At 35.2% G+C, this 17890-nt stretch overlaps 2 protein-coding genes across 7 annotated transcripts; one reads left to right on the top strand and one right to left on the bottom strand.

Moving 5' to 3' along the window:
• Window positions 1-3653: 3653 nt before the first annotated feature.
• Window positions 3654-7134, bottom strand: LOC142626468 (protein transport protein SEC23 G). Its single transcript, XM_075800296.1, has 2 exons — window positions 6262-7134; window positions 3654-5537 (listed from the first exon to the last, which is right to left on the bottom strand). Exons 1-2 carry the CDS (start codon window positions 6949-6951, stop codon window positions 3879-3881), a joined length of 2349 nt encoding a protein of 782 aa, XP_075656411.1. The 5' UTR covers window positions 6952-7134; the 3' UTR covers window positions 3654-3878.
• A 4832-nt stretch (window positions 7135-11966) lies between these two features.
• On the top strand, window positions 11967-16167 carry LOC142623693 (uncharacterized). 6 transcript variants are annotated; one of them, XR_012842190.1, is made up of 8 exons: window positions 11967-12088; window positions 12224-12345; window positions 12758-12899; window positions 13008-13066; window positions 13150-13348; window positions 15240-15347; window positions 15487-15744; window positions 15871-16167. XR_012842190.1 is itself a non-coding variant. In XM_075797141.1 (7 exons), the coding sequence occupies exons 1-6, from the start codon at window positions 12028-12030 to the stop codon at window positions 15341-15343; spliced, it is 687 nt and encodes a 228-aa protein (XP_075653256.1). In that variant the 5' UTR covers window positions 11967-12027; the 3' UTR covers window positions 15871-16167. The 6 variants fall into 6 exon arrangements, 3 of the variants coding, with proteins under 3 accessions (XP_075653256.1, XP_075653253.1, XP_075653255.1); XR_012842189.1 differs by having other exon boundaries at window positions 13005-13066; window positions 15240-15343; XR_012842188.1 differs by having other exon boundaries at window positions 13005-13066.
• Window positions 16168-17890: the final 1723 nt, after the last annotated feature.

The following is a 17890-nucleotide window of genomic DNA, read 5'->3' as shown; positions in this document are numbered from 1 at the left end:
ATGTCATTGGCAGTGGGGAAGAGATCAAGCAACAGTGGGGAGGAAGACAGGCAGTGGTGAAGGCAGAGCAGATCAGCAGACGACGAAGGCATGTTGAGGAAGACAGGCGGCGGTGAAGGCAGAGATCAAGCACTCATTTGACCCATTCATCCCTTTTGGATTTCCCCCTCTATCTTCGTTTGATGAGAATCAAATGGTGTGGTGTGGGTGACCTTGCAGACGAAGTGGTAAGAGAAAAGAGAGAAAGGAAGAAGAAAAAAAGAAAAAGAAAAAAAAAAAAAAGAGAGCTTTGCGGCAACTGGAACGTTCTGGAGGAAGTGGTAGGGAAAAAGGGGGGAAAAAACTGGAATGTTCTGGAGGAAGTGGTTGGGAAAAAGAAAAAGAAAAAGAAAAAGAAAACTAGAATGTTGTGGAGGAAGTGGTAGGGAAAAAGGGGAAAAAAGGAAAAAAGAAAAAAGAAAAGAGAAGGGTACGTGTGTGGAGGAGAAAAAAAGAGGGAAAAAAAGAAGAAGAAAGATATATGGGTGAAAAAAAGAGAGTAAAGAAATAAGGGAAAAATAAAATAAAGAATGAGAAATTAAAATTGAGAAATGCTATCACAATATTTTCACAATAAATCTTAAGTGGTAGGTTATTATTAGTTAATATTGGTGAGAAAAAAATAATTTTTTTAGAAACTTTGAAAGTTATTTTTAGAATAATTTTTTAGAAAGTATTTTCACAATACTTTATATATACATTGTCCTTTCAGTAATTTACCACTCAAACTACTACTTTTATAAATGCTAGCCAAACACTCAACTTTTTCAAAAAGTACTTTTTATCAGCTTTTATCAAACACTCAACTTTTTCATACCGCACTTTTTGAAAACCCCACTTTTTCAAAAAACCAAAATTTAAAAAGCTGAACCAAACTCACCCTAAGTAGTCAACCAAAAGTTGTAGCCTTCTCGCTGATGTAGCCTAGATCTCCAAGGCAAAATATTTAAAATCAAATCAAATTGACTCAAAACTATGGCAACTAATTGGGCCAAAATGGGGATATACCCATTTCACGCAAAACATGTAACAAAATGCCAATATTTTAAACTCAATTTTCTAAAAATCGAGTTTCAATGAAAAACTCAATTTAAAAAAAAAAAATCAAGTTATAGGCCATCAAGCTTAAAAAAAAAAAAAAAAAAAAAAAAAAATAAAAATACATAGAACTTGAGTTCCATGTAGTTTTTTTTCAAGTAACTTGATTTTCTAAAAATCAAGTTTCAAAACAAAGCATTTTGTTAAATAATTTCAAAATAGAAGTATTTTGCTACTTGTTTTGAGTAAAAAGGGAGAAAAGTTCTCCCAACTAATTGCCTAGTTTATCTTTTACACTAGGCACTTTGCAACTGATTGTGAAAAACTGTTTCTTTCTTCTACCGTCAGTCACATAATAATAAACCATCTTGTGAGGGTGTAGCTTGTAGGTCTCATGAGGGTTGTTTTTGGAAGCCCACAACTTGCAATGCTTAAGCCCGAAGGGCCGAAACAAAATGCAAAAGGGCAGGGAATTAGGGGTGTTTTTGTTGTTGGGACATGTGTTGTGTTTTAATTGGTTAATAGTTTGGATTGGTTTTGAGAGGGTAGTCGAGTATGAATTTCATGTCAATGGGTCATCCATTGACCGCTATTGTAGAGCTTTCCCTCAAACAATAAAATAATATAATCAATAAGTAGAATAAAATCAGAAATGCTGTAGCTATAACATAAAACATTCAACATGTTAAGAACATCTTGTGAAATACTCTAAAAGCATTAGAGTTTGTTGTCTAAAGATTGTGTTGGTAGAGACAAAATTAACTGTAAGTTGAAAATAACTAGGATCATATTGACAATAACTTTAAAGTGTAGAAACTGAGATAGTGTTTTTGTCTAACTCTTTATTAGATTAATATATTCATAGTTAGATTACATATTTCTATTATTCTTAATTTGCATGTCAAATTTTATATTGATTAGATGTATTTATTCGATTCATAAAGTCATGTTTTGTATAATTGTAAAATACTAAAAAAAAAAAAGTCCAAATTTAAAGTTTTTATAAATGATGTCGTTATTGATTTATGATTATCTTTTAAGTTTACAAGTACAGTGATAATAGATAAAATGTAAGGTAAAAAATATAAACCTAACCCATTCTTTCTTAGTAACCTTTTTCATTCATCAATCATCAATCAGTAAGAGAGACAAGAAGGGCAATCTAGAGCAGCAATAACTGTAGTGGTAAGGGACTGGAGATGGGTATTGTTACTTGCGTGTTCAAACTTCAAAAGCAGTAAACTTCAACAATCCCCTCCAAGGAAAAACTGAGTCATTAAGATGGGCTATGTACATTGCTTCCCAATCCAATTACCAAGCCGTCATTTTTTAAGGTGATGCTTTGATTTGCATCAAAGCTGTTCTGAGCAAGGGTACTGATGTGCCATGGAGAATCAAGAATGTAAAATCATTGCTCTGACAGGAGTAGTACCTCAAACTTCCTTTTGCTGGGTTCTTAGAGAAGCCAATGGTGCTGCAAATTCCCTAGCGAAATGGTCTGTTAAGATTAGATTTGTAAGTTCCTTTGAATTGTGCAACTGCCCTCCCTGTGTTAGTAATATTCTAAGGGTTGAGGCCAGTTAATCTTTTTGTTTGTAACCTTGGTTCTTGCTTCAATAAAATCTTTCTTTTCAGCAAAAAAAGAAAAAGAAAAAAGGAGGGAAATTGGGTATTCGGATTCTCCTTACATATAGGTACAACTACCAATAATTATACAAAACTATGGGTGATTTGCCACTGCAAAGGGCGTGGGACTTGGGCTTTAGGAGCATCATTTTGGACCACCGAGGGTGGTTGGTTTAGTGGCCATGGGCTCACTCCTAAGGGTTTGGGAAGTGAAGGTCCCAAGTTCGAATCCCGCAATGGAAAGCGTTTGGGAAATAACTTTATGCTCTCAGCTCATACTCACTAGCATCCTCGATTGGGCTAGGTGCAAAGTTATGGCTCATATAAATGCAAACCGTGGCCCAACAAGTAGAGTGTCACTATGGTCATCACTATGGTCATACCCAGGTAGAAGACACTAACTCAAGTCAACCCCTCTACCCTCTTTTTTTTTTTTCTCAGCTAAAAAAAAAAGGTATATCATTTTGGAATCTGATTCAAACATAGCAATTAACTTATTCACTAACAGGGAAGATCCTTCACTAGGTCTTTCTACCTTGGTTTATGATTGCAGGGGGCTCATGGAGAGGCAATGGACGGTGCATCCACATCACGCGCAACAAGAGGGAGGCTAACGGAATAGCAAACGGACCAGCAAAGGGCAAAGATCAAAATAATAGAATTAGGGAATATGACCACTTCCCACATTGTGTATGAAGCACATATATTTTGGATAATTTGGGTATTGGGCATATACGCCCATGCCCAATCAGTTTGTAAAAGTATCCATATTCCCACTTCCTAGGCTTTAGAGTTGTTGCTCACAGCCCAGCAATCATTCAAAGTTTCATTAGTATTGACATTTAACAATGTGGAACCTCGCAACGACTAGAATATCCTAGTTGAGGATCATTAAGGACTGAAGTATCCAATAATATTGCAAAATTCTGATAAGGTCTACAATGCTAACATGTAAAAGCATTCAATTTCATTAATTTTAACACCTATAACTACAGGAACTCATTCAATATAAAAGAATACTGAAACAAAATAACTATTCTAATTACAAAATGATTGGAGAAAAACAAAAACAAAAACAAAAAAATAACTAGAAAATGTTTCTCTTTAAGCTATATACAGTAAATTCTTTCGTGTGACTATAGATTGACAAAAACTCTATACAGTGCTCCTTATTATCAGCCCTGCACTGCTAGGGCTTGCAAATGATCTATAAAAACTTGCAAGCTCAAATCGTCTGTGAAAATAATTTCCGATCCATCTGTGTATGTTGAATTCTGAGTAACAGATGGATTCAACTTTGCAAGAAGAAACCTTGCCTGACTACTATGCTGATCACATTTTATAATCTTGGGCACTGGAACTCTATCAACTATGAGCTGCTCTGCATCAACCTCAGGAGCTTCTAATAGCTTTCTTAGATTCTCATGGTTTGGGTCCTTGTCATAGCCAAGTTTCCTCCACTGAGCAATTTTGGACCCACAATGAATAACCACATGGAAATAAGAATCAAACAGCAAAATAACATCTGGAGAAATGGAGCGGACATCTAGGAGAACTGGAATTGGCGGCCCATCAAAGGAATATTGGAGAAGTGTAGGTTGGATCATGATAAGTGAACCCACCACCCCCTCACGGTTCAGCATCAGCCGGAAGAAGGAAGTTTCATCAGGAGAACTGTTGAATACATCGATAAACTGTGACCTCCTTAAGTAGTACATGAACTGTGGATAAAGTGAGAAGTTGGATGAAAGGCGGAAGGAAGAAGGATCTTCTTGGACATAGTCTCCAAACTTAGAAGCAAATCGGATCAGTGTGTCATCCAGCCATCTGATAACATCCCGAGCTTGACAATCCTCAGCTCGCTGAATAGCAAGTCTTGCCATCACTGAAGCTGCTGCTTCTTGATCGAACCCTGCAGCGATTTCTGGTGAGTTGTTTGCAACCCATCTTCTAGCAACAGTTGTCACTCTTTTTCGGATTCCCATGTTCCCATGTCGATATCGTGTAATGAACTGTATGGAGAATGCAGATCCAGGCTGGACCTTATGCTCTTCGTTCACTTGGAAGAAAAAAGAAAAGCATGTTTTGCTAGTGAGTGTACCCAACTTCCACATATAGGTACCACCCTCCCCAATCTCATTGTTACTCACTAAATTGTTCTTTTTATGAAGGGAAACACAAGGTCCAAGGGCTCCACATATTTTTAAATCTTTTGTGGTCACTATCTCAATAGTTGCATCAAAGTGCATCTTCAAGTTTCCCTCTTCATCACAACTAAAAATATGCCTCAAGCATTTTCTAAATTGACTTGACTCGAATGACTCTACTAGCATCATGAATCCACCTGATCTCTCAACAGGGTCTTTTAGCTCTGCAGCTCCAACTTGATCAAGAGAACAAGCAAACAAATCAAGAACAATAGATGCATCAGATAATCTCGGTGATACTTGCTTGTAGAAGCTGCTAGATTTACTATAGTAAGGTGCATGACCATTAATAAGATCTCGGTGAGTTCTGATGGAGCTCCTAAAGTCTGAGTCCACGACAATTCCTGGGCCTAAAGTTGCTGGTCCAGACGTGAAGACCATGATCCGCGAGCCTGTATTCGCTAAGCATCCTTCTAAAAGTCCAAGTGCAGCTAAAATTGCTGTTCCTGTGGACCTTAAAGGGCGATGTCCTGGCATGACCTGTGGTGAAGAATGGATCTCTTCTATTGCTGTGGTGATATTGAACTCACATTCAGATACTGGTAGCAAAAACCCCTGCTTTTGGATAACTGGAGTCTTTCCAAGATACTGTTGCCTTGTGCGAGTAAGACCCAGAAACTGTTGGGTCTGAGAGTTTAAGGAAAGGAAGAAACCTTTTAAAAATTAAGCAAATACATGAGGAGGGAAATTCAAACAAATTTATGACACACACAGGAAGCAGACATGTTTGTTTGCATGCATGACATGGCCACACTCTAACCTACCTTCTTTATCACTTTATCCGTAGAAGAAGCAAAGCACAAGTACAATAAGAGAGAACAAAGGAGAAATATAGAGGGATCAAGGCCTGTCTAGCTTTTCAATCTTAAACCAGCCTAGAGACTATGGTATTGGAGAGAATGACCACTTATCAGATTTTCAGAATCACCAAAAGAAACTGAAGACATTGAGCCTTACACAACCAGCAAAAGAACCTCCTCTATATATCAAAACATTTTTTCATAGTTTCATACACCAAATTCTCCTAAGAAATCCACTTTTTTTTTTTTAACCACTTCACATATCGGATGTTGTATGCATCCTCCCTCTCACATATCTCACACTGTTGGGGCCTACATACTGTGAGAGGGAGGATGCAAAAAAAAACTGTCTTCCAAACAAGCACCACTCCAAGTGCAAACATAGTAGTATGAATAATATGACTATTAATTGTACCATGCAATTGAATCTTATTAGAACATATTAAAAGAAACACAACCAAAAGCACACCAAAAAAAAAGTAGAACATTATAAGCAATTAATGTCTCAAATTCGATGTGCGTGTAGCATTGTTGAACATTATTAAAAGTACCTGCTCCGAAGAAATCTCGCGCTCTCCATGAAACAAGACGACCCTCGAACACTCCGAAAACCCAAGATCATGGACACGAACCATGGAATCAAAAGTAACCAGCCCCACAAGCGCGTTCTCCGGCAACTGCTCCACAACAAGCAACAGCTCATTCTTAAGCGCCCCGAGCTCCTCCTCCGCAGTACACGTGTCCACCACGAACACAAAGGCGGGCCCCACTACTTTCCTCAAAGAATCCAAACCCGAGAGCGAGGAGGTGGACGAAAACGACGACGCCATGGACATGGACATGGACGTCAACGACACGGACGAAGACGGAGACGACATGCCGTTGAGCTTGGGATTGAGGAAGGAGTACTCGACGGTACTGTAGGTGGGGAAAAGCTCGGCGGGGAGATTGGTTTCTCCGATGCCGGAGTAAGAGCGCGGAAAGGGGTTTTTCTTGTAGCAGAAGGGGCAGAACCAAATGCGAGAGGTGTAGTCGAGGCGAGCGTATGGGTTCAACACGGCGCCGCATTGAGAGCAGAGGAGAGGGTCGTAAGGGAGGATTGGGAGCTCTGTGGATTGCATCAATGGCGTGCACATCACGCTTAGAGGGACTAGGAGAGCTGTGGCTTCGGATTTCGACGCTGGCCATGAGTTCCATGACCAACGGAGGCCTTCGATGGCCTCTAATTCGATGAAATCCATAGATAGATGGGTTTGTGGAGGTAGAAGGAGGGGTTAACCTAGTTTGATGAGTATCTATAAAGGAAGAGAGAGAGAATCATTTTTTTTTTTTTTTTTTTTGTTTGTTGGCGTGAAAGAAAGGAAAAGACGGAGTGAAAGTGGGGAAGAAGAAATGGAAAAGCAAGGGAGAAGGGGGTTGTTTGGTTCTCGGGAAAGTTAATGAAAAACACCTGATTGGAGAAGGTTCCAAGTTATTAATGTTACAGTTTATTGCAAATTGAACCCTCTATAACTTTGGGGTATTTTGATTTTGCCCCTCTCAAGTTTGATCCAACTTCTTCCCTCTGTGTTATTAATGAATTAATGGTAAGTAATGCATTTAAAATTTGAATACAATTTTTCTCCAAACCGGACTAGAAGAATTTCATTCAATCTATTAAGTAGCAATTCATAAAACTATTTACTGGTATTATTTAAAAAAAGTCACATGACTCGTTAAATAGATTATATAACTTAAAAAGTTAAAGGGTAAAATGCAAAACTGACTTTCTAAATTTTTTTAAATTTTATTTCAGTTCTCTAACTTTGCTTTTGTTCATTTCAATTCTCTAACTTTCAAGTTTATTTAATTAAGACTTTTTTTATCAACTTTTCTTATATGTTGTGGTTAATTTTTCAATTTTATAAATTTTCTTCAAATTATTTTAATTAAAAAAATTCAATTGATAGATGATTGAAAAATATTTTCCAGATTTTTTTTTCAAAAAATTTTAACAAAAGTTAACGGAAAGTACTTAATTGAATAAATTTGAAACTTAGAGGACTGAAATGAACAAAAACAAAGTTAGAGGACTGAAATGAAGTTTAAAGAAAGTTAAAGGGTCAGTCTTGCATTTTAACCAAACTTAAAATACACATAGATGGTTTTATAAATCGTCACATGGTTTAATAAATTTTCCTTTAAACTAATTTATACATAAACTTTTTCCTTTAAATTTAGGATAAATTAACCCAATCTCTCTTAATGTTTTACAAAATAACACTCTTCTCCAAACATTCCATAAAATGACACTTTGCTCCGAACATTCCATAAAATAACACTCTTAATGGTACTCTCTACAATGGCCTTCACTTCACCCTTGGACCCTTTTTGCTGTTAGCTTTAATTGATGTGATTAGACTAGTGACTTATATTGCTCTACATCTGGTTTCGTTGTCTTCTTACTCTCTAATTCGTTCACTTGGTCATACTCTTGCTATTTCTTTCAATTCAGTCTTCCATTCTCGTACAAAGCATATTGAAATTGATTATCACTTTGTATGAGAATGGAATCTTTGCAAAGATCTTAAAATTTGATTTGTCTCCAGTATATAACAATTGGTAGATATCTTCACTAAAATCCTTGCCCTCTTCTTGTTTTATTGATCTTTCCAAAATTCTGGGTCGTTGTTTCCCTATTCGTTTGAGGTGAGAGGTTCCCACAGAGGATTAACCTAAGGATTCGCAAGCTAAAAGGAATGATGTGTGGCTTTGCATGTTTATCTGCTACATGCTGTTTCTAGCTTATTGCATTAGTGATTTTTGGTGTCAAATGATATGTCATTTATGTCATCTTTATATTACATGGCAGGTAGTTTATCAACAAAAAAAAAAAAGGCAGGTAGTTTATTGTAACAACTAATTAGTGAAGTTATCTTTACTATTTAGAGTTATTTTAGTGATGTTATTTTCTTCAGCTTTGCCATATGGGTATGATAGTGAAATGAGTTCTTTGAAAAAAGGAGTGGAGTATTTATAACAAAGTCAAAGGCCATCTTTGTTAGTAAAATGGGTGCTAAGAGATTTCTAGAAACAAAGAGTTTATATTCCCATTATCCAAAAATTGAAATTTGTAATTGTTATTTTGTTGGAAGTGGAGATAAATTGGGAGAGGTGTCGGCTGAAATATAGTGCAATACAATTCTCAATTTTGGCATTTTATTATGCAGCCTTTAGCAGTAAAATTTGGCCCTTAATGCCATATCAATCCTCCAATGACATTTCATTGTTTCAATACATTTTCTAAAACCAACCTTCCTGCTAAGTAGGGCTGTCCACGGGTCGGTCCGGGTCGGGTTTGTGCCCAACCCGGAACCGACCCGCCGGAATCGGGTGGAGGAAAAACACACCCGCCGCCGACCGCCGGAGTAATCGAATCGGGTGGTTCAGATCATCAACGGGTGGCGGGTGGGTCGGTCGGAATCATAAATCTGAGAAGACGACGAGAATCGGTGAAAAAACACACAAATCCGGCGAAGAAACCCAAATTCCGGCGAAGTTTTTCAGATACCGGCGATATTTCTCTTAGATCCGGTGAGATTTCACAAGATCCGGCGAAAATCTCACCGGATTTGATGAGATTTCGCCAGATCCAGTCAAAATCTCACCGGATCTAAGGAAATATATCGCCGGAATCTGGGTTTTTCGCCGGATTCTGGAAAAAAGTCGCCGGATTCTGGAAAAAAGTCGCCGGATTCTGGAAATTTCGCCATCATCTGGAAATCTCTCGGTCGGTTCGGTTTTTTCGGGTTTTAGGAGAGGAAAACCGAAACCGACCCGCCGGAAATCGGTTTCTGGTGGTGACGACCCGCCACCGATCCGCCGGAGCAGTCGGGTAGGCCGGATTCAGGTCGGATCTGGTCGGTTTTTCGGGTGGATCGGGTTACCGGATCCTTCTGGACAGCCCTACTGCTAAGACCATATATATGAAAACTTTGTTGTAAAGATAGATATAACTATTCAATAGCAACACCCTTTTTTTTTTTTTTCATCTTTTGGCAATGTAAAAGAGTGGATGACCATTTGAAATATATTATTTACATACCTTCATAATCTAAAACTTATAGAATATATTAGTTTCTAAGCATGTACGTTGTGCATGCTCAGAGACTCTTATATTTTATTCGGTAAAGATTAATAATTTGCATCTATTATAAAGCAAAATAAATGAAAAAACTAAAATTTAAGGAGTAAAAAGATGAATGTAAAAGGAAAACAATCCCAACTTGTAGGAGTAAAAATTGAAATTTGTATATATTGTTATTTGGTTAGAAGTGGAGATAAATTGGGTGAGATATCAGCCGAAATGTGGTGCAATACAATATCCAACTTTGGCATTTTATTATGCAACCTTTAGCAGTAAAATTTGGCCCTTAATGCCATATCAATCCTCCAATGACATTTCATTGTTTCAATACATTTTCTAAAACGAACCATCCTTCTAAGACCATATATATGAAAACTTTGTTGTAAAGATAGATATAACTATTCAAAAGCAACAATTTTTTTTCTTTTTTTTCATCTTTTGGCAATGTAAAAGAGTGGATGACCATTTGAAATATATTATTTACATACCTTCATAGTCTCAGTTTTATTATGTGTTGCATGATTTTATGATAAAACTGATAGAATATACTAGTCTCTACGCGCATTGTGTATGCTTAGAGACTCTTCTATTTTTTATGTAAAGATTAATAATTTGCATTTATTATAAAAAAGAAATAAATAATAAAGCTAAATTTTAGGGAGTAAAAAGATGAACATGAAGGAAAACAATCCCAACTTGCAGGAGTAAAAATTGAAATTTGTATATATTGTTATTTTGTTGGAAGTGGTGATAAATTGGGAGAGGTATCAGCCGACATATAGTGCAATGCAATTCCCAATTTTGGCATTTTATTATGCGGCCTCTAGCAATAAAATTTGGCCCTTAATGCCATATCAATCCTCCAATGACATTTCATTGTTTCAATACATTTTCTAAAACCAACCAACCTACTAAGACTATATATATGAAAATTTTGTTGTAAAGATAGATATAACTATTCAATAGCAAAAACCTTTTTTGCATCTTTTCGACAATATAAAAGAGTGGATGACCACTTGAAATATATTAGTTACATACCTTCAGAATCTCAATTTTATTATGTGTTGCATGATTTTATGATAAAACTTATAGAATATACTAGCCTCTAAGCATGCGTGTTGTGTGTCTCAGAGGCTCTTCTATTTTTTTGGATAAAGGTTAATAATTTGTATCTATTATAAAAAAAAAAAAAAGAAGCTAAAATTTAGGGAATAAAAAGATGAGTGTGAAGGAGAAAAAAAAAAACCCAAATTTTAGAAATAAAAATTGAAATTTGTAAATATTGTTATTTTTGTTGGAAGTGGAGATAAATTGGGAGAGGTATCGGCTGAAATATAGTGCAATACAATTCCTAATTTTGGCATCTTATTATGCGGCCTTTGGCAGTAAAATTCTATAGTAGCAATGGAAGCCTCATCATTGAGATAAAAGAATCAATGTAATGCTCATAAAAGCTACCTAAAAAAGTTAAAGATTCAATAAAAATTAAAGAAAAAGTAATCAAGTGTGTAAATAATAGTCTCACTAAAATAAGGGGTAAGATTTTTTCCTAGAATTAAATTAAATTGCCAATTCCAAATAAAGTTTTAAATTGATAATTATATTAAAAAAAGCGTACTAAGCAATTGATAAGTACAAATTTAATATAATATTGATAATATTTCAAAATTAAAATTGATAATTCAATAATATACGTGTGTAGATCATCTTGATAATTTGATGGAACGTAAAAATCAAATACGAAAATTGTTAAAATTAATCTTTTAGTACTAACCATATTTAAACATTAATTCTAAGACTCTTAGCATATAAATTAGATCAAAGCTAAGAAAATTAGTTTAAACAAAAGGCAACCAATACACAAAACCTAATCAATTTAATTAAAAAAAATACAAAAACAAAGAAAGAGCTTTTAGAAACTTAACAATGTTTTCGAATGGTTTGAATTCATTAATTAAAAATCACATGAAGAAAAAGAACCAATAGAGTATCACCTACAAAAATAAAAAAAATGAATAATAATAATAATAATAATAATAATAATAATAAAAGTGCAACACTCATTGGGCTCATTTAGTATCAAAAGTCCCACTACCTAGTTCTGGGTCTACGTCTACAAAAGCCCAATCCATTGAAACTCGACACCGGCCTCCAAAACTGAGAAAAAGTTTCCTCGACAACACACACAATAATGTTTGGTATTTCCTACGGAGAGCTCTTCCTTTTGGTCGGTGCCACTGCTGCTCTCGTCGGTACTCTCTCTCTCTTCTGCATTTTGGGTTCTAATGGGTTTTCTTGAAATTTCTATATTTCTGAGTTGTGGGGGTCCTTAGCTTTATGGAAATGTTGTTTGGAAGCAAACAATTGAAATGGGTTTTTGATTATAGGCACAAAGGATCTCCCTGTTATTGCAAGAACTGCAGGGAGGTTAGCGGGTCGAGCAATCGGGTACGTTCAACTAGCTCGTGGCCAATTCGATAATGTTATGCACAAGTCTCAAGCTAGCCAGGTACTCAAATTCTTTTCACTTCTCCTTTTATTTCTTTACTTATTAATTGAACATATGGTGATTGGGGTTAAATGTGTTTTATGTTTCGGATTAGCGGTTCAAGCTAGTTTGGTTATTGTACAGCACCTGTCTGAATGTCCTATTGAGATGGTGTTGTTGAGTTGTGCTTTATTCAGTGTGTAAAATTAATGTTGAATAGGTGGACTTTGTAGAACATGGTAACTTAAAGAGCATGCATTTTACAGTAAAGAAGAAAAGAGATGACAATAGTGAGCCTCTCCGATGGAAGTTTATAGAGTTATCAAAAAGATAAATAATTAGTACCCGTTGTTTTGAAGTTTGGTAATTTTATAGCAAAAAGATGTATGGAATATTTTCCAACTCAAAATACGTTTTTTGCACTAAATTTTAGGTTCACAAAGAACTTCAAGAAACAATGGCACAACTAGAGGCTATTCGTTATGAAATTCGAAGTGTCTCTCTCATTAATCCTAGCCCTTTGACGCGAAGAATGATGGACAATCCTGAGGGTCCTGCTCCTGAAACAAATTCTGGTACTTTCAGCCTCCAAACGTTTGAGTTATTGATTGCATGTTTTACTCCCCTCTGTTAACATGTTATATGCATTTTTTGTTTGTCATCTTCATTATTTTCTTAAGCAGACAATTGTTCATCTGAGAAGTTTGAAAAAGAGCAGAAGCCAACAAATAATGTGATGAAGGTTTTGGATCTTTTTCATATTGTTAATTTTATTTCTTAATTACTTTGAATGATCTTAATATCTTTTTATGTTTGTTTTCTCAGGATCATAGTTTTAAAACTTCAGGTTTGGTTAATTTGCAAAGCCAAGCAACTGCTTATGCTAGATTGGCTGAATCTGAAGCCATAAGGACTGGTTCTTTGAAGAGTAATGCAAAAATAGAAAACCTTAATGATGAAGCTGGTCTCTTCACTATCCTCCCAGTTTCAGCCGAAAGCACCGGGATGCTACCAAATCGCAAGGGTAAATAGTCTACCTATTTATCACTTATTATTCTTATTCATATCTCTATTATGCTTCAACTTAATTTTTGTGAACAAAACTTTATGTTGGTTCTGTCATTAGTTCTATGTCCCAATTCAAGCACAATAAAATCAGCAGTCTGGACTGGAAATTCTCTTGCCATATTAAATAAGAAAATAAGATTTTTCCTTGGTAATGTTTCTAGAAGCAAGTTTCCAGTTGTTTTGGTGGAATTCTTCAACCTATTGTTCTGTGCCATCGGATATCCTCAAGCCCTGGTCATGTGCTGCTTCTTATTGCAATTAACAATGGTTTAAGATATGAGTTTCATAAAAGAAGAAATAGGCAAAGATCATTCTGATATTTTTGCTAAGAAGCATTACAATGGTGTAGTTGTGTATGTGCGTTTTCAAAGTGATTTGAAGGAGAGGAGTAATTGAATGCCTTATAAACAAAAGTCCTAACTCCTAAGCTCGCCTCAACAGGATTACCCTAACTCTTAGGGTAGCTTAGACACTTATAAAGCTATCATCCAACTCTTTCCCTAGAGAAGGGGGCAATGCCCGTGGGAGATCCATGGTACATTGCTGTAGTTACTAAGGGTAGTAAAGAGCTACAAGTATGCAACCTTCTTTTAGAATTTTATATTTGTTGCTGAAGGCTTAAGTTTGATAGTTGTAACAAAGAGCAATTAGAATTGTGATCGTACTGCCTTCAATCTGATATGCATTTTCAAAGGGGTATCTGGTTTGATTTGTCAGGCAGGAAATTCATAGAATGATTTATTGAGATAGATTAATTTTCTCATTATATAAAGAGTATACTTAGTTGTTAGACTCTCATATTTCTCTTTTATTTCTATATACTGAAAATTGACTAATTACTTAAGAAATGCATTACATTATATGTTTATCTTGTTTTTTTTTTTTTTTTTTTTGCAATGAATTGAACTAATAACCTCAGTTAACTGGTTAGTGGTGGGAATTTAGATTAGTGGCCTAAAAAGATTCCCCTTATGTATTTCTCTTTTCTTTTCTTTCACACAGTAAATGTTGAACTGTTTGTATATAATATGCTTTCATACAATGCCATATGTGAGAAAATTTTCCACCATTTTATTTCCTTGTTTTTGTTCAGTGATTTCCCTGTTAGGTAGTATTTTACAACATCCTCTGCGAACATGTTATCATTTCTTTATTTGACAATTGCCACCCCTAATCAGAGGATATTTTGGTACTTCGGAAAAAAAGGAATGGTCGAAGAACTCCTTATGCTCATGCTTTTGTTGCTATTAGTACTATAGTGATGCAGATGTGACAAATTGAGGTGTATTTCAGTATGTGACTTACCTCCAAAATAATTATGACTTTTTCACTTGCTTTCCTTTGTGAGATGTCCTGAAATACATTTCCACTTAAAAAAAGTGAATGGTCTTCTTCAATTATTTATATCACCCTTACGTTGTTTAAAAAAAAAAAAGATTCTTATTAAAAATTGTGCCACCTCTAATATAAGGTAATAAATGACATTTTAGGAAGATTACTTTCATATTTTTATTTATAATTGTGTCTTTGCAAACCAATACATAAAATTGGGATGGAGGAAGCATTATAATTGCTTATGTTTTTAACTAAAAAAAAGTCATAGCAAAATTTATGAGTTATTTCCTATGAACATTTTCACCTATAGCATGTTTGTGTCTGCATCTTTAACTATTTCTGTAATTTGTTCTGGCATTTGCACCAACTGCTTACACAGTTACACTTTTTTACAAAGATCATTGGGCATGCATTTTTTTTTTCCTGAATAGAATTTGCAAGGAATTTCTTCATTTGCATGTCAAATATTTTATATTTATATTCAAACAATTACCCTGTGGATTTGGTGGCAGAAAGTGTGAAAGGATCGGACATTGTGTTGGAAGCTATAGTTGAAGCAGAAGTAGCACATAATGCCAAAGATTTCTTTTCACAGCCCCAGAATCAAATACAATGAGTAGGTAATCCTAATTTTAGATCTACTGTCTGCACTGTTGATTTTTCAGAATTTTTAGTGAATCTTGTATATGTTTATATTATTGGTAATACTTAATGACGATGTATACTGACTGGAGATCCTTTCTATTTGAGTTTTGCTAGTTGCCGCTTGCTGTAATGGTAAAGTTGCTCTTACATTATGTGAAACCAGTATACCACACCTTATTCCATTCAGTTCCTTCAAGTTCTTAATCTAAAACATGCTTGCCAGTTTTTTTGGTACGACCTTTTGGTGGTAATGCAGCAAAGTTGCTTGGGGGCTTGACTATCAAGCTTCATTAATTGGAAATTTTACTCAAATGCTTAGATCTAATGAGAGCTCGGGCTCAAATGACACACTTCTCTCATAAGAATGACAGGGTGAGGTTATGGACTCAAAACCTGTTGTGTAACTAACCAATAAAAAAATGCTTAGATTCAAGAATTGAAAATGTCAGAATGGACTAGTCTTAAAATTATTGTTCAAGGTTTGCTACTCTTATGTAGGATACCCACTGCTCATACACAGGCAAAAAGGCAGTTCGGCAAACGCCAGAGTTGTTAGAGCAAGCGTAACACCCACTGTTCAAGAATCACTAGAATTAACTGATTAAATTGATTTAGTAGCTACTCTTTGCAGGTGCTTAGCCAAAAAAATTTAATTAAAGGATGTAAAAAATTGTTTATTTGTTTGTATGTATGTATATAAACAAATTTGGTACGTGGTATAGGCGCATACAACTTAGATGAGTTCTTGGTATTAAACTGTGGTGGTCATGCAGGGATCGACGTGTTCATCCAAAAGTAAGTGAAAGTGAAGGACGGCATGGATTTTCCAAATTTTTTGTGACTTAAAAAAAAAATCATTTTTTTTAATAAAAAATTTTACTTCCTAAAAATAACCATTAATACAAGTTTGGCTAATTAGTGCTTTTAACTGAAAAAAAGGGGTTGGTTAAATTAGTAATCCTGAATTTGTTCCCGCAAGCATCTTCGTGTTTGGCCACCATAGGTTTGAACAAGTTGCTTGTTGAAAAATTTAAGTTCATGACATACAATTTGGCCTTCAACGTATTGTACTCTTAGGTTTATCATTGTTATTATTTATTATGAATGGGAAGATTGTATTGCATTAAATGAAAAGAGTACAAAGTTGAAGTAACAACACCTAATAGCAAAAGTGGAACACCAGTGAACACCAAAACTAACTCACATACAAGGGAAAGGAATTAAGAAGAAGAGGATTTAAGAACATCTAAAGAAATTCTCCATACAGAACACAAAACTCTGTTTTGGATGGGAATAGTAAAATAGCCATTCCTTTCAATTCTCCTTCTAACTTCCCATTTGATCAAGTGAAGGATTTTCTTCAACATAATTTCTACAACCATTTCTCTGCAGCCAAATGTGATATACAGCACACCATAAGGCTAAGCGGAATACATTGGATCTAAGGCTCTTACCTTTGGCATTTCTTTCACCCCGAGCCATGATCTCTCTCATCATCTTGGGGTAATCTCTCTAACTACAAATCAATTTTCTAGCCAAAATTATGTAAATTCTCATATTTAATGAACAGTTAGCGTTGGTAATCTCTGTGATCTCTTGACCGATTTTACTGGTTTCTATTAATATATATTCTACAAACCATTTTTTTTCCCTATAATATAGTGTTTTTGATAAATTAAAGAGTGCTGCTAATTTGTCCATTTAGGCCCATCTGGGCGTCTTGTTGCGCATACGTTGATGTCCAATGAAGTTGCCCACCTTGTCGAGTTCAGGCTTCAGAGAGAGACCGTTGACTTAGCCAAGAGAGAGAAAACCCAATTGACTTAAAAAAATGAACAAGTAAAACTAAAATAATCTTAGTAATAGACTGTACATTATTGGGTATGTGTAATGTGCGTGGCTGAAATGTATATGTCATTTCTCTTTTCTGTGCATGTAAATTAAAACTCTCTGCCATTTTTTTTAGGTCCATGTAAATTCTAAACTGAAGGCCCGATGTTACATTTTGTTCTTAAAGTGCATATCGTTCTTGTTTTTGGTCCATCAGAATAATATTTTCTTTTTAATATCTAGTTTCTGTTTATGACCCATGTAAGTTGCTGTTTTTAATTTAGGTCCACATAAATAACATGCTGTTTTGGTTTAAAATGAGCTTCGTTATAGTCTTAAAGTTGTCTTTCTAATTTTTGAAAAAGTTATAATTTCGTGGTGGTGAAAACGAATGAAAATGTTTTTTTTCTTCTTTTCTGGGAATAATAAATGCTGGTACCCACCTGGGGTCCAATTTATTCTTGTAAAGGTTAACATGGATAATCCGAGAGGAAGATATACTTGGAGATCACGTTGAGGTATTCTTTTTATTTTTTCATTTTATTTTTTTAATTTTACATGTAGGGACTGGATTTAGCTCTGAGCTTAAATGACTGGAGGACCTAGGTCCAAATAGCCCAATACAATGAATTTGTTAGAAAGTGAGCTCTAAGACTAGGCTTTTATGGGTAAGATAACGCTTACTATA

Source organism: Castanea sativa, chromosome 2 (assembly GCF_040712315.1).
Source record: "Castanea sativa cultivar Marrone di Chiusa Pesio chromosome 2, ASM4071231v1".
Taxonomy (NCBI): Eukaryota; Viridiplantae; Streptophyta; class Magnoliopsida; order Fagales; family Fagaceae; genus Castanea; species Castanea sativa.
Note: the sequence above shows the minus strand (reverse complement) of the source record. Positions and strands in the feature narration are given on the sequence as shown.

Bases quoted from the DNA above. Each gene is read 5' to 3' on its own strand.
- LOC142626468 (XM_075800296.1), bottom strand. From the start codon at position 6,951: ATGGATTTCATCGAATTAGAGGCCATCGAAGGCCTCCGTTGGTCATGG. The intron at 5,538-6,261 runs GTACTTTTAATA...TTAAACTCTCAG, and splicing joins GCGAGATTTCTTCGGAGCAG to ACCCAACAGTTTCTGGGTCT.
- LOC142623693 (XM_075797138.1), top strand. From the start codon at position 12,028: ATGTTTGGTATTTCCTACGGAGAGCTCTTCCTTTTGGTCGGTGCCACT. The intron at 12,900-13,004 runs GTACTTTCAGCC...TATTTTCTTAAG, and splicing joins TGCTCCTGAAACAAATTCTG to CAGACAATTGTTCATCTGAG. The intron at 13,067-13,149 runs GTTTTGGATCTT...TTGTTTTCTCAG, and splicing joins CAACAAATAATGTGATGAAG to GATCATAGTTTTAAAACTTC.